At 41.5% G+C, this 16,500-nt stretch overlaps 1 protein-coding gene and 1 non-coding gene across 2 annotated transcripts; one reads left to right on the top strand and one right to left on the bottom strand.

The window, feature by feature from the left end:
- Nucleotides 1–608: 608 nt before the first annotated feature.
- TRNAK-CUU (transfer RNA lysine (anticodon CUU)) lies at nt 609–681 on the bottom strand. Its single transcript has one exon. It is a non-coding gene; the product is annotated as a tRNA-Lys (tRNA).
- A 247-nt stretch (nt 682–928) lies between these two features.
- On the top strand, nt 929–15,844 carry PSMA3 (proteasome 20S subunit alpha 3). The gene is made up of 11 exons (XM_063118224.1): nt 929–1,038; nt 3,627–3,709; nt 5,664–5,787; nt 6,115–6,216; nt 7,066–7,139; nt 9,272–9,344; nt 10,752–10,817; nt 13,872–13,918; nt 14,506–14,573; nt 14,864–14,928; nt 15,452–15,844. Exons 1-11 carry the CDS (start codon nt 1,018–1,020, stop codon nt 15,494–15,496), a joined length of 768 nt encoding a protein of 255 aa, XP_062974294.1. The 5' UTR covers nt 929–1,017; the 3' UTR covers nt 15,497–15,844.
- Nucleotides 15,845–16,500: the final 656 nt, after the last annotated feature.

Here is a 16,500-nt window from a genome sequence, read left to right as displayed (position 1 = left end):
TACTAAATGAGGATAGGGAGATTGCGGAGAAGTTGAATGAATTATTTGTATCTGTCTTCACTGCAGGACAGTAAGGACTTAGCAAGACCTAAGGTTTATCCCGAGATCATCCCGGGGTTGTCCCTGCCTGCTCCTGGGATCTCCTGTGTTTTATTTAGACACACAGGGATGACCACGGGACGATCCCGGGATAAACCTTAGGTCTAGCTAAGGCCTAAAACAGATACCTGTGCCTCTGAAAAGATGTTTTCAGAAGGGAGTCTGAGGAACTGAGGCAAAAAGATGAAATTCTAGACCTTACTGTCAAATTGGAAACAAATAAATTGCTGGGCCTCGACGGTATCCCTCCAAGACTTCTTAAAAACACAGATGTGAAATTGGTGATCTTTTAACAACAATAGGTCACATATCCCTAAGATTAGCCTCTGTAGCAGAAGACTGTAGCAATGTAACACAGCTGTGAAATTGAATTTACAACCCAGTATTTTATATATTTGCATGCGCAATAGGACGTCTCAATTAGTTCAATAGACTTTACTCCCTGTGAAGTGTGCACAGGACTGCAGCTTTTGACTCTTTTGTAGGAAATTAAAATGAAAAAGATCATGCGCCCAACGTGGGGCTCGAACCCACGACCCTGGGATTAAGAGTCCCATGCTCTACCGACTGAGCTAGCCGGGCGCTGTGACAGGGGTTTCACAGAATCACTCTTAGTGGATTTTTCACGCATGCGCACTGCCTTCCAAATAAACGCGCGTGCCCACAGTGACTCGGCGGTCTCTTGTGAGCGCGCACGCAAGGTCCTTGCGGCTCCACCTCCGCCGTTCCGCGACCTGCCGTGAGAGGCCATTGGCCGAGAGTTCAGAGGAGGCGCCCAATGGGTAGGCGCGTTGTTGAGTGGTGGAGGCTGAGGAGCGCGAGTGGGTGACCGTTTGAGAGGGGGGGAGAAAGAAAGAAGGAAGGAAGGAAGGCCGGTGAGGAGGCGGGCCGGGTGTTTGTTCTCGCTTCTCCTCCGCCATGAGTTCCATCGGCACCGGGGTAAGTGAGCCTGAGGGGGAGAGGGCGCGGGGGAAGACGCGCCGGTCCTCGCCTCGGCAAGCTGCCTCAGGCGGCTCGGGGGTCGAGCTGTGAGGAAGCCGCAGGAAGGCGGCGGCGGCGGGAAAGATTTCCCCTCAGGGCGCTCTGCCACATACGGGGTCTGCGAGGTGGGTGGGGGCGCTTTCCGTGACGTCACCGTGGCGGAGGAGGGGGCGGCTTTGTTTGCAGGCTGCTGAGTCACTTGTGGAAACCGAAAGCGGAAGGAGCGGCGCTTCGTGGGAGGCGGCCCTGAGGAGGTGCTGGGGAGAGGGACCTTCTCGGAGTGGGGTCCGGGACAGCCTCCCCCCACCTGGCCCCGTCCAGATGTGTTAGACTACAACTCCCATAAAGCCACAGCCTCCCCTAATGCGTCTTCCAAATGTCTTAGACTACAACTCCCATAATCCCTCAGCCTTCCTCGAGATGCATTACACTACAGCCCCCATAATCCCCCAGTCACAGCCTCCTATGATGTGCCCTCCAGATGCATTAGATCACAGCTCCCATAATGCCCCAGCCTTCCTCGAGATGCATTACACTACAGCCCCCAAAATCCCCCAACCACAGCCTCCCATGATGTGCCCTCCAGATGTATTAGATCACAGCTCCCATAATGCCCCAGCCTTCCTCGAGATGCATTACACTACAACCCCCATAATCCCCCAACCACAGCCTCCTATGATGTGCCCTCCAGATGTATTAGATCACAGCTCCCATAATGCCCCAGCCTTCCTCGAGATGTATTACACTACAACCCTCTTAATCCCACAGCCACCCTGGTGTGCCTTCCAGAGGTGATAGACCACAACTCCTATAATCCCCAGCTTCCCCCATGTGGTGGTCTCCAGATAAATTGGACTACAACTCCCACAATCCCCTAGCTACTTATAAATGCTGTAAAGCTCCACTATGAAACACCTGTCTAGCCATTCAAAGCCTTTTGCCTGCATGATCTAGATGTAATCCTTACAGCAACCTTGTAAGGTAAAATGGTGATATTCCCCTATTTTGCAGATGGTGGCAGAATGTCCTTGATGCCCTTAAGCAAACCAGAATGTGGTTTGCGTAAGGGCATTTAGTAAATTCATGATAACTCACATTTTAATCTCGAACTCTCTGTGCTACATCAGTTTGCGAGCTGGGCTGCTCACTTTGGCAGTATGACTGCCTATACTAGACTATTTGTGACGCATTGAGGACCTGATAGGGGGAACACACCAAGTACAATGTGGCTACTAGTCCTTCTGTGTCAGAGGCAAGATGCCTATGTACACCAGTTGCTGGGAAATATGGGTTGTAGGGTGCTGCTGGACTCATGTCCTGCTTCTGGGTTTCCCGTCGACAGCTGGTCAGCCACTGTGAACAGAATGCTGGACTAGATGGACCCTTGGTCTGATCCAACATGGCTCTTATATGTGAATGAATCATTTGTGTCCTTAAACACTGGTGTATGTGTAGGTGGTGTTAACACCTTTTTTTGAGCATCCAGAACTTGGTGGGATTTACTTCCAAGTGACAAGCACAACTGTTACATAAAGTGTGAAGAGGCGCCTTTTTTTGTAAACAATGTTGAGATCACAAGTTTAGATTTTCGTCTAGCTCCATTGAAACTAATAGGAACTTTTCAACTGGCTTCAGCAAATACTGGATTGCAGCAGTTTTAACCATCTTTTATTCTACTTCTCAATCAGGCAAATTTAAAATGCATTCACACAATATTCAGTTGCTAGCTGTGGAGACTGGTTTGACAAAGCATCTCCTGGTTTGACGAAGCATCCCATTTCCCCCCCTCATTGACATGTACTGTGAAGACCTGACCTTCCTTTATATTTTGGCTACCTGTATATGCTTTGCCATTTTAGGAAGCAGTCTTTAAAATTAATTAGAAATTGTACATGATGTGGGAAAAGCTGATGTGATTTCTTAAATTAGAAGAGATGTAACTATTCTATAAGTAGGACTGAATAGTGACTTTCCTAAGAAATTTCAGTATCTCAGTCAGTAATTCTGTAGAAGCCATGTGATTATTTATCTTAGCAAAATGTGCCTCTAACTTAAAGCCAACTTTTGTTAGTAAACTTTATGAGGTGTGCTTCAACATACAAACTTTCAACTTTCTGCTAAGCATTCTACTTTAGCAGGTTTGGCACATGCCAAGTCACATGGTCGCAGAAGTTTAATACCAAATATAGGATGAATTTATAGCAAATGAATATAAATCCAGTTCCACACTCAATACCTGGTGTCAAACTGGTTTATTATTATTATTATTATTATTATTATTGTTACGTGTCAAATGACCGAAAGATCAAGAGTCTAACTTTGAAAAGTTAGAAGCAGAAGCAACTCATTACAGTTCTTGGTTGGCCAGCAGAGGTAGCTGTTGAATAGTTAAGTCAAGCTTCCCCATGTGACTTCTAAACCACACACAAACAACCACATTAGCTCTAGAGAGTGAATTGAGATTGGCTAATGAATTCTAGTTCCACCACTTCTGGCTCCAGCTATTCTTTGAAAAAAAACAACAACTGTGTATTTCTCTCTTACAGTATGACTTGTCGGCCTCCACATTTTCTCCGGATGGCAGAGTATTTCAAGTGGAATATGCTATGAAAGCTGTCGAGAATAGCAGGTAAATCTGTTTTGATTTTATTTACTGTTCTAAAACAATGATAAGCTGAGGCAGAAGATGGTTCTACAAAGAAGATGTTCCTCTGCAGAGAGTTAGCAGGGTCATGAACAAACAAGGCTGCCATATACAAGAGTCCAAACACTGGTCCATCTAGTCCAGTACAGGCAGCGGCTCTCTCCGTATTCCCAGGCAGGGGGTCCTATTGTTAACTGCTACTTAATCCTTTTAACTGGAGATGGCAGGGCTTGAATGACGGTCCTCCTGTATGCAGAGTGTTGTGTTCGTCTACTGAGAATCCTGTGAGATAAAACAGAGGGTGTGAAGTCACTCTTGTAGCTTGCTTACTTGGAATTAAGCACAATTAATGGCCGTTCCAAGTAAGTAAACTTGAGATTTCAACCTTACAGCTTGAGATATATATCAGAAGTCCCAATGAGCAGTCTTCATTAAAATAAATAGGAGTTTTGACTGTTTATTACAATAAGAACAGGATTGCACCTCTGTATTTTACCTTGACAGATGGAAGAAATGATGTCAGTAAATCAAATTGATTACATTGGAACCTACTTCCAACTGTAAAGCCAGATCTAAGCTTGTTTAACTCTCACTGGTTTTGATGTATTGCATAGAATTGCAGCCCATGGCTATAAAATTAATTTGTTTCAATTATTTTAAAACACACACCACACATTGGTGTAGAACATTGATTGCCTTTCAGAGCTGTTTCAATATTGTAGAAGTTGGCTTATACACATACCTAAGTAGCCACTCTTAGCTGTTGAATGGAACAGGGACTGCTTAAACCCCATTTGTATATTATTCCTTAGGGAATGGCGTTATACTAAGACAGCAGTATCACTTCATTTTCATGGCATCAGGAGGAAGTTTTTTTATATAAAAAATGTAGAAAGGCTCTATATAGCTTGCAAGTTGGATGCGTTAATATATGTTGTATTAGAAGCAGTTGAAAATATAGACCTTTCACTTGGATACCCATCCCAACAGTCTTCCCCAACCTGGTGCCCTCCAGATGTGTTGGATTGCAACTCGTGCTGGGAATTATGGGTATTGCAGTCCAACACATCTGGAGGGCACCAAGTTGGGGAAGGCTGGTCTGTGCCAATGTACATATGTGGTTTTCTCCACTTATTTGAGGGTGATAGTCTTTTATCTTGATCCAGTAGTATCCTAAAAATCAAATTAAATTTGAAATAACTGAAGATATGTATGAATCTGTAGATAATATCTACAAACAAAATAATATCTACTTTAATGGTCAGGTCTCTTACCTGACCATAGTGTGTGTGTGCCCTATTTCTTTTCAGCTTTTTCATGTTCAGGAGAATTAATTGTATTTTCTGTGATAATACTCCACTCCCAAAATCTATTTAGGTCAAGAGTGTCACAGAACAGTTCCATAGAACCCATGTAGATGGGAGATAGGTTGTTACAATTATTTCCCAAACCAAATTCAAAGCACATGGGACTTCCTAATTTGGGGCTGTGAGGAATTATTGTGATGTCACCTATTTAGAAAATTATTTTTCACTGGTTTGGTCTGTCTGTCCCTGCCATCTTCCCTACTTTTTAATTAAAGAGGCATATTCCTGCATTTTTGTAGAAGGTAGCTTTCTGTAAAATCTACTGTTCAAGAATTACAGCAAAGTAGTATTTTTCCTATGCTGTTGTTACCACAGAAGATATATTAAAATGTTTTTAAAAATAGTTTCAAACTTTATGCAGACTTTTGAACAGGGTTAGTTCCTATTCATTGGCAGACTTGCTATTTTAGATTTGGCTGATGTTTTGATTTTAGATGAACTAGACTTGCTTTTCATTGGTTTTATAACTTTTATCCTGTGTTTCCCTTGAGCACCTTCAGATTGAAAATGTGACTGAAAAGTCCTGTAAATAAATACTTTTAACTGATTACTGTGCTGTGACTTCTCTTCAGTACAGCAATTGGAATACGGTGTAAAGATGGAGTAGTCTTTGGAGTAGAAAAACTAGTTCTGTCCAAACTCTATGAAGAAGGATCCAATAAACGTCTCTTTAATGTTGATCGACATGTCGGAATGGTGAGGTGTTGCTCAGTGTTTTATACCTTTTACTATTTAGCACTTGGCTAGGCTTGTATTTATTTATTTGTAGGCTTACATGGTGATTATCCCATTGTTAAAGAATTTCTTAGATAAGCAACTTGTAACTTTCAGCTTGTAACCAAGAAGAATTTGAAGCCCCAACTTCTGGGGGTGGAAATGCTTGTTTGACCAGTCCTGGAAACATGTTCCTGATGATCACATATCTGATGTAAAGGATAGTACCAGAATGAGACTTAGAGATTCATGTGTTGAGTTTCATATTCTTGGTTTGACTGTGTTCTGAGATGATAATCTTTATTTCAGGCAGTAGCAGGACTCCTAGCTGATGCCCGATCTTTGGCTGACATAGCAAGGGAAGAAGCTTCTAACTTTAGATCCAACTATGGTTATAATATTCCGTTGAAAGTAAGTTGTGTTATTGTGTTGTTTTTAACTGCTGTTTATACATATTGTGAAACACATAGACCATGTAAACCTCAGGCTTGCGTGCTTCCTGACTTCCTCCCAAGCAATTGAGGAAGAGTTTGGAAACTTTTGCTTCCACTTTTAGTTAATCATGCTTTGCCTTGTTTTCTGGACCTGGAATTTTGGTCAGCATTAATTATGGCTAGTTTCAACATGCCAGCTTCATAACCCATGGTTTGAAGTTGGCTTTTTTTTTAAAATAAACCATGGTTAGCGTTAACCACCGTTTGCCACTTGAGATAGCACAACAAACTCTGGTGAATCAAGGACATTAGTAAAAGGTATTATAATAGCAAGAACTTCTCCCCTGCTGCGTTGCAGGTGGGGCAATTTACAAGCCTAAGGCTTGGTGTGGCTTGTTCCTACTTGTGTATGTTATGCTAAACTGAATTCCGCCAGAGCTTATTTCAGAACCTTTGATGATTAAAAAAAAGCTGTTTTAATTATGTAATTTTATCTGACTCCTCAGCCAAAAAGGTCCCTGGAGTGGCTTGCATACAATCAGTAAATCAAGACAGTCAATGCTTATAGGCTTGCAATCTTTAAAAAAAGAAAAGCTACATAATGAAAAAGGGGCGTGAAGAAAAAAGTTGTCTTTCAGCAGGGCTGGTGGAAAGGTCCTTTTACCCCTCTCACCTTCCTCTGTACAGCCTGCTGGAATGACAATTGAAGGAGGGGGATCCTTCATGGGGGAGGTCTTTCAGCAGACCTGGTGGAATGCCCCCCTCTCATCTCAACAGACATAATAACTTCCAGTACTCTTAAAATTCTTCTATTTCTCTCCCATAGCATCTTGCAGACAGAGTGGCTATGTATGTACACGCCTACACACTATACAGTGCTGTCAGACCTTTTGGCTGCAGGTATGAGCTTTTATTCACCCTATTGCAGTTCATAACACACCCTGCCAAAATGGGTTCAGGGCAAGAAATAACTTTCTAAGGGCACAGTGCTGTGCATGTTTGCTGGCTGGGGAGATGCTGGGAATTGAAGGATTTTTTTCTGTCTAAATATGCATAGAATTGTGCCCTAAAACAGCAAAAGAAAATACCTATATAAAACACATTTTTTAAAACACACACAACCCTGTTTAATTCCAAACGTTAAATGCATGTCTAAAATAATAAACTCTTCCAGGAGATCCTGGGCTGGATTGCTTCAAGAGGAAAGGTTTTCCAGAGATTAGAAACACACTTGTTTGTTGCTTGAACTTCAGTATAGGGATAATATACTTACCACATTCTCAAAGAACCAACAAAAACTTTACACGGGTGGGGCGTGAGGCGTGAGAGGTAATATTGAAACTACTTTCTGGTGCAGAGTTCATTACGGAAATACACTGCTAGGCATGTTTTGACAGAGTGCTTTCTTCAAGGGGTATGGTTGACTTCTGTTTTAAAGAGGTGCTTCCTCAGGGTTTGCAGAAAGATATTCAAGACATGTCCTATGTATTATCCAAATCTTCCTCTGCACGATTATTAAAGACAGCTCAGCGTATCCACATTTCAGTCCTTAGTGGAGGGCAAGTGTATAGCTTGTCTGCCCTCAATATTTTCTCAACCCAAAGGCTGTAAACCTCTCTGTATATACTAAAGATAGAGACTTGCATCATTCTTATACATATTTCATTCCAAGTCATTTTATAGTTTCAAACCTGGAAGAACAAATATTTTGCAATTTTGACACTTTCCTTTTAAATTTTGAATGTGTTAGAAGCTTACATTTAAGATTTGGAATCAAAGAGCATCTAGGGTCCAGTGAAATGTTTGATTCTCGGGCTCCTTGTTGACAACCATGGCCTTCTGTTGCTTTGGAGACATATTTAAATAAAGGGGTGACACTTTCTGCTGGCCAGGTGAACATCGACAAGCATTTTTAACTGGTAACTTAGCACAGTGAGCACCTTACCATTAGGTAAGCTGGTTATATGTATTGTTCTCTCAAGTGCTTTCTTATCAGAAAGTGGCAGAACTCTTTTACCACTTGGCTGGATGCTAGAAGTGACTGGCATGTCATAATGGTTACATGAAGGTGGGTGGGCAACTTATGGTCCTCCAGATGTTTTGGCCTACCCCTCCCAAGTTGTCTATTCCTACCATAGTATGTTACCACTTGGGAAATTACTGTTCTTAAACCTCAACGAAGATACCTTCGTGGTTAACATATATTAATTGTGGATTGTGTCAACTGATTTCAGTGAAACAATTGCAGACCTTGGAGCCAGGGGCACAATCCTATGTGAATTGCTGGCAGCCTCCAAACTCTGAGTATCCAATGCAGGGCAGGAGAACAGTGGAGGTGATCTTGGCCTCAGTGCTCCAACTGCCCTGCATTTCTGCTGTAGACAGGCAGTTTTGCCTGTCTAGCTCATTCCGGCTGTGGAATGAGCTCCCCAGAGAGGTCCGCCTGGCACCTACACTGTACTCCTTTCATCGCCAGCTGAAGACCTTTTTATTCTCTCAGTATTTTAACACTTAATTTTAACTTAAATTTAAATTTTGCTGTTCTAACGCTGTATTTTAATCTTACATCAATTTTTGCTGCGTGGTTTTATCCTGGTTGTGCTTTTTATACTGTATTTTGTATTTGTGTTTTTAAACTGTTGGTTGTTTTATTATGGTTTTAATTTTTGTGAACCGCCCAGAGAGCTTCGGCTATTGGGTGGTATAAAAATGTAATAAATAATAAATAAATAATAGCAGCAGCACCTCAGAGGGGGAGGGAAAGAGGCTGGGGCTGCCATGGGATACGTTGTATCCCAGCCTCCTCCCTTCCCCTGGGAACACCACCTTTTCCCATCTCTGCTCCATTTCCGAGCATGGAATGGTAGCTTGCACTGGCTATGAGGGGGCGGGGAGCATGGTCTCCTGGCTCCAAGGTCTGGAGAGCATGGTATTGCTCCTGCCAACATTTACTTTTTCACACCTTGTATGGATTATGTGGTAATGCACTCTGGCTGGCAGCTTCTCTCTCACAAGAACTTTTGCCTTCCCAGCTTCATGTTGGGCTCCTATGACGATGATGACGGTGCCCAGCTGTACATGATTGACCCCTCAGGAGTTTCATATGTAAGTGTTTTAATCACTTTTTATGTTAAATGTCATCTGTCTGTATGGAAGCTAATAAAAACACACACAAATAACTGGCCGCGTAAAGATAGAGGCCACTAGCTGTCAGAATAGCTCCTCCATACCTAGGGGCCAGTGTGAATATGTAGGTTAACTGTTTAATTGTAAATACACAGACATTTTAATTTTGGAGGGAACAGTGGCAATTGAACTGTAGGCAGTTTGATCTAGATCAGATTCTTAAGAATGTTGCATCTTGCTGAGAAGGTAGTTCTTTGAAATGAAGGGTAAATTGGCAACGTCTCTGCCGGACAGCCTGGTTATGGAAAGTTGGGATTAGAATGCAGAAGGGAAGGAAGCATATGGCTATGTTGGATGCAGAAGTCGGGGTAAGTTTGACAGGGTTGGAACAGGAGGGCATAAGTTTAAACAGTCCGAGAGCAAGAGCACAAAGCTCTGTTTAGACCTAAGTGACAGTTCAGGGGTCCACCCACACTTCCCACTTGTTAATACTGCTATGGGGACTGTGCTTCTCAAAGATCTCATGCCAGCTGGGCTGCATTAGTTTTGGATGGGAAAGGTAGGAGGAATTCCATTTCATCATTATCCAAAATGAAACTTCTTTTTCTTCCACTGTGCTCTCCCCCCTCTCAACTTTCACATGTTAGGAGGTGCAGCTGTATTGCTTTCCAGCCACTTTCGTGATGGTTCAGCTAAAGGAAAGATTAAATTTTCATGGATGGGAATAGGATAATTGTGCAACTCCATTCATTTTTCTTTCCCCTTCCCATATAAAAGTAATCCTTTTTTTTTAGCAATACAATCAAGGCTGATTTGAAACACTGCCTGGCCCCTACCATTGCAGCCCTGTGTTTTAAAGTGATGGGATCAGCCCATTAGAGGCCAGCTGGGGGAATCTCATGAGGTGGTTGCTGATCCTTAATCTAGAAGGTCTTCTGGATAACCAGAGTTGCTGAGGGCCAACGGGAAGCCAGGGAAGAGGCAAGCGTAGCGTCTGGGTAACAGAGTACAGCCACTTCATTATGCATTCCACTAATTGGTGTAGATCTCTAGTGCAGAGCTTGGGCAAAATCCTCGTTTGGGACAGATCTAAGACCAAATGTGATTTGAAAAGTCAAGGCTGCACTGCTATTCTGTTTCTGCATATGTATACATTTGTGATATTTCATTACAACACCTTCTAAAACGCTTGCATCTGTTACAGCAGGAGTGGGCAATTGATGGCCCTCCAGATGTTTTGGACTACAACTACCAACAGCCCTAGCCAGCAAGATAAGGGATGATGGGAGTTGTAGGCTAAAACATCTGGAGGGCCACAAGTTGCCCACTCTTGTGTTACAAGGATTGTTTTTCCCTTCTAAAAGTTGTCCTCTGTTGCTTTTACAGGGTTACTGGGGGTGTGCCATTGGTAAGGCAAGGCAAGCTGCAAAGACAGAGATTGAAAAACTCCAGGTAGGCCTAATTTCTTGTGATCTGTCTTCTAGACCAGAGGTAGACAATCTGGTGACCTTCATATGTTTTGGACTTCAAAACAGGGATTTTGAGAGCCATGGCTGCTCATGTCTGGGGGATACTGGATTGCCTACCAGTTAAACCAACATGTTGGATTGCCTTGGTGCCTCTGAAGCAGGCGTTCTGCAGAGACATGGCAGTAATTAACAGGGCTCTTCAATCCCAGCTATCTAGAACTCTCAAATTGTCAGCAGAATGTTGCACTGTAATAGGAAAGTTCTGCTCCAGCTACACTGCCTGTCCAAACACTGCCATCCTTGCAAGGCCATCATGCTTGTGAATAACAAGGGCTGTATTTCCACAGGAACGGGAATGTGGCAGGTGCAGAATGGTATTGCTGACAATACCATTAAAACAGACACTTCCTAGCCCTTAGTGGTTGAAGAGATATGCCTGAACATGTGAGGGCAATGCCCAAGTAAGTCTCAGAAGCCTGAGGGGTAACAGAGAAACATTTCCAGTGGCAACAAGTAGCGCTTCAGTGCCTTGTGTAGTTCCTTGTTCTCCCCATCATTTGGAAAATCACAATGGCCTAGCTCAGCCATAATGGGAAGCAGTAGTTTTGAGTTTCTACCTTAAATTTATGCCCCATCCACCTGTTTCCCCCTTTGCACACGGTCAGGGGACAGGAAGCTTCCACTTTGTTTTGAATGAACTGCACTGTCTTGTTTACATTTGAATGTAGGGAGACTAGGGGTTTATTCCAACTGCGGTTACTTCAAGCAAACCAAGATAAAACCATGGGGCCCTGAGAGAGCAAGTGTATTCAAGGATTGCTGCGGCATGCTCTTGTAGCTGGAAACCATGGCTTCCTGTTCCACTGGCTTGGGCCAAAAATAGCAAAATAAAAGTTTCTGCACACTTAATTGATAAAGGTTACAAAATGTAGCTTTTCTAGGTGGAGATTTCAGGTTGCCTGGATGGGGAGATATTGTAGACTGTTTATTGAGGGCTCACATACACACACAATTTATTTCACGCCACTGCTGTGGTAGTTTTGCAAGTTTTATTTGAAAAGCACTAATTACATTGAAATTGATGTGTATTTCCATTAATAAATATACAAGTGAATTAAAATGCCTATTGCGTCTTAGGATCACACACAAATTTCGAAGCTTGCAACTTGATCCACTTCTTCCTATAAAATCTAACTAGAAAACATGGTACAGAGTATATCAAATCAATGATTAAAACATGTATCTCACTATGAAGTCTGCAAGTGAAGAATGGGAATTAACCAAATTATAACTAAATTGCCATGGTTTTAAATTAGCTTCATTTGGGTGACTTCCCACACATCTTTACACCAGTCATTCATAGATAAAACTACTGGACCTCTACCAGTGGTGGGCAATAACTATTTTTCTGCAATAAATACTTTCCTAGCAAGCCCTTAACATTGTCTGGGAAGCTATCATCCAGCGAACCCAAGAAAAGGGACCGTTGTAGTAAAATCTCCATTGTAACCACAATAATAGGTCCACAGGCGAGGTCTATATATGTGGATTCTCTCCCCCCCTCCCCATTATGTACCTCCAGGAATTTATTCCTTGATATACTGTTACGTTTTCCATGGAATTTGATACCACCAAATTAATTTCAGATGAGCCTCCTTCAAGATCATTCAGGAAGAAACAACTCCCACATTTTTCCTTGACTTTTGTGGGATTAATAATCCTAAATCCTATTTCCACTTGCTCATAAATGCCTTAACTAGTTTGGACTTCTCTAGTTGTGTAAAATACTTGTAAATCAAACATTTCAAACCACCTTCTTGTAGTTTCCTCTTCAAATATAGGCAACCACTGAACTCCTTCCATCAAATCCACAATTTCATCATAGGAGCAAGCCCTGTCCACCACAATCAGGCCACATGTTACGTTGCTCTTCGGCTGAAACGTTAAAATCCCAATGATTTTATCTGGGTCATTCTTTTTAAAACAGGATGGTGGTTGGAGATTTTCTTGAACCAATTAGCACTTACCTGGGACACAATTCCCTGAAGTAGAATTCTCAGCCGAGATCGGTCTGTGTCTTTTGGGAGTGGGAAGGAACTCATAAAGGCTTTTTAGCCCAGAATGCTAAATTATGGTTTAGTGCTGAGGATGAGCTACACTGAGCTTCAGGCTTATGCACTTCCTTTCCCCCTCCTCCTCTGGCAGCTTATGAAGCTGACTTGTTTTCACTAACCATAGTTAAAATTAATCACATTTTAGAGTTTGGATGGCACGCTAGATTGTGGTTAATATAAAATCGGAGTGAACATCTTTTGCATCTCCTTGAACACGAGTACACAAAGCTGAGGATTGCTGTGGTTTGTCTTTATGATGCTAAAGCATGGTTCAGTGTGAACATCCAAACAGGATCAGTTACACCAAGGCTGTTTCTGCACTGGTTTGTTAAGCTCTGCTAGCCTTTACAATGCTGCATGATCCCCATTGCTTAGTTTGAGTTCACTGCATTGTAGAAAGCTTGAAACTTTTTTCAAGCATAGATTACATACATCCTTATCTAACCCTGTGGAAGTTAGCAGACGTGTTTAAATCCATTGACTTGTAACAGGCAGAACAACCATTGATTCCAAACTTCATTCTTTTAAGTCTTCTTTAAATAGCTCCTTAACTGAGCAATCACCAGCTGGATAGGAAGTGGCTGAAATGCAACAATACAGAAGTAAAGCATGATTGAAGCACAGGGGGGTCTTTTAATTAAAGCTAATGAGTGGAAATAGTTTGATGGAATTGGTCTAAGCTAGAGTAGGTAGTTATGCTTGTTCTGATTTTTATCAAACACATCTATAACCATTAAGCATTCTCTGTAGAGAAACTGGATATTGGTCTGTGGTGTCATAAACAAGTGAGGTTCTAGTGCTAATCAGTGACAGGAACTTATACACAGCTACAGATGCTCTGAGCAAAAATGCTCCCCCCTCTATTTCTGATGTTGCTGCAGTATTTAGCACATAATAAAATAACCATCTCATCATACCAACAGATGAAAGGAATGACTTGCCGTGACGTTGTTAAAGAAGTTGCAAAAATGTAAGTTGTTTTTTATTGTCTACCCCGTCGTCGGTAGGTTGGCTTTCACTTAGAAGAAACTTTCCAAGCTGGAGCAGAAAAGTTACTTAGGATGCAATCCTATGCATTTATAAGCAGGAACAAAAAAGCCTTAGAACTCCCACTATTCCCTAGCCAGCATGCTGGCTGGGGGATACTGAGAGTTGTAGGAATTTTCAGTCTGAACATGCATAGGATTGTGCCCTTTGGTTTGATTCAGACAAGCAGGCCTTGTGTTAGATTATTCTCCTCTTTGGGTGAGTGGGGCAGGAGGATCTTGCAGATCAGATAAATCAAGCGTTGCTCTTTAGATACAGATCACAGCCTTTTTGGACTTCTAACTGGTTTGAGCCAACATGTTCTCTACCCATGATATCATATGTCAGGTTATATAAACAATGCTTAGGATGTAAACACCAATAGACATTTGCAATTTCTAAGAATTTGTTTTGCTTTAACCGCATATAAAACTCCTTTACTATTGATGTCTTCTCTTCTCAAAGCTTATACATAGAATCTCATTTTTGTTGCTAACGAATTATTGACTAAATTTTCCCTTTTGCTTCTAGAATCTACATAGTCCATGATGAAGTAAAAGATAAAGCTTTTGAACTTGAACTCAGCTGGGTTGGAGAAAGTAATGTATCACATCTTTTTTTTAATGTCTACTGTTCCATGGAAATAGCTACATTTTAACTAGTTATGGTTTATCCTCTTAAATGTGAAACAAAGCATTACTAATGCATTTAACAAAGAATAATTAAGCACCTAAAATACTTGCTCAACAAAACTTTTTTTAAAAAAAATCCTGTCTGCTGGTATACATTCTAGCTAACATACACTTTATCTCAAAGAACAGTATCACTGAAATGAGTTTGCACTCTGAAGATTGTCTCAAGTTCTAAAAATATTTTCTTTAATTCACAGTTACTAAAGGAAAACATGAAGTTGTCCCGAAAGACATTAAGGAAGAAGCAGAGAAATATGCTAAGGTAACCATTGGAACTCAAGAGTCAATGAAAGCGACTTTTCATAACAAGAACTGCTCCAAATGTTTTCTCCAGACTGCCTATGCATATTCAAAAAATATATTTCAAAAAGCAAAGGTAGCTAGGTTGGCCTATAAGAAAAAAAATCTGAAGTCCATTAGTGAAATACCTTTTATTAGGCCAACCAACATAATTTTATGTCATTTTGGTTGGCCTAGTATGGATTTTGAAATATTTCAGTATTTCCTATGGGAGAGGAGATCCCTTCTGGTTCTTCAGTGTAGTTTTGTTGGCAAAAGATAAGCTACTCCAGTTAGAAATCCTGTATTAAAATACCAATTAGACATAAGTGAAAAAATGACATTTGGGGTCTTTTAGAACTTGTGCCTATCTAAAATAACCACACAAGATAACTTCTCTTTCCTTCCACAAATTGTAGAGAGCTGCATTTTATGTATGGATTTATCAGGTGTTGCCTCTTATCAAGCAAGCAGTAAGATCTGATCTTTTGTTTTCCCTTCAACAGGAATCTCTGAAAGAAGAGGATGAATCAGATGATGAAAACATGTAACATGTTTAAGTCATTTTTAAAAAATCTAAACTGCAGGCCTGTTTATATATTTGCCATTATGTATGTGCTGGAAGAATATTTTGAGTGACCAGCTTGCACTAAACATTTTTCCAATTACTGTTTAAGATTTGATTTCTGAGTATTATTCGTCCAAGGACTCAAACTAGTAAAACCAGAGTGGGGTGATGGGGGGGGCGGGGATATAATAATAAAAAAGGTACTTAATATATTTGACTGATCCAAAGAACCACGCAGCTAGTTCTGAATATTGGTGAAGAGTTGCAGTTTGTCTCTTGAGTAGCCCTCACCCAAATGCTACATGGCAATTCTTTTTGAAACTAAGGCTTTTTTTTAAAAAAAAAACCCCACCTCGTTGCATTGGGAGAGTAGAAAGTATCCTGTCAAAGGAAACAGCATAAAAAAAAAATCAACCTGGGCACCCCTGAATCCTGGACACTTTCGGTTGAAACACATTTTCTGTTTATTCATAGCCATAAAGAACCAGTCGCAATAGAAACAGTATGTTCAGGGTCTGCTCCGTTCTGCTGTCAGAAAGTGGCAGTCTGGACATCCTGTCCTGTCTCAGAATATTAGCAATGTAGTTGGTGGTAGTGGAGATGGAACTCATCCCTCATATTTCCTATCCACTTGGCAGTTGTGTGGACAGTAGAAATAATTAGCTGATGGTAAATGCAGCTTTAAGCTTGAGTAATATAGAAAGCACACCTTTCTTTGCACATGTGATCAAATATATACCATCTGAAAAGCCACACCTTACTTTGAAGGAATTGTCACGAGCCATTCCACAAGTGGCTTTCAGCGTTGTCACTGTCAGGCTTTATGACTCACCCTTCCAGTCTGGCAAGTGGGAGGAAAGGAAGCGTAGATAGCTTGAGGGCATGTTGGTTGCTGGCTTCGACAAAGCAGTGAGCTAGAACCTGGTCACCCTGGAATAGGAGAGGCTTGTCTAGGTTCATAGCAACAGAAAGTCTGGTGTTAAAGAA

This window comes from Elgaria multicarinata, chromosome 2 (assembly GCF_023053635.1).
Source record: "Elgaria multicarinata webbii isolate HBS135686 ecotype San Diego chromosome 2, rElgMul1.1.pri, whole genome shotgun sequence".
NCBI lineage: Eukaryota > Metazoa > Chordata > Lepidosauria > Squamata > Anguidae > Elgaria > Elgaria multicarinata.
Note: the sequence above shows the minus strand (reverse complement) of the source record. Positions and strands in the feature narration are given on the sequence as shown.

Coding starts and splice junctions, on each gene's coding strand:
- PSMA3 (XM_063118224.1), top strand. CDS start 1,018: ATGAGTTCCATCGGCACCGGG. Junction 6,217..7,065: donor GTTATAATATTCCGTTGAAA/GTAAGTTGTGTT, acceptor TCTCTCCCATAG/CATCTTGCAGACAGAGTGGC. Junction 13,919..14,505: donor GTTAAAGAAGTTGCAAAAAT/GTAAGTTGTTTT, acceptor TTTTGCTTCTAG/AATCTACATAGTCCATGATG.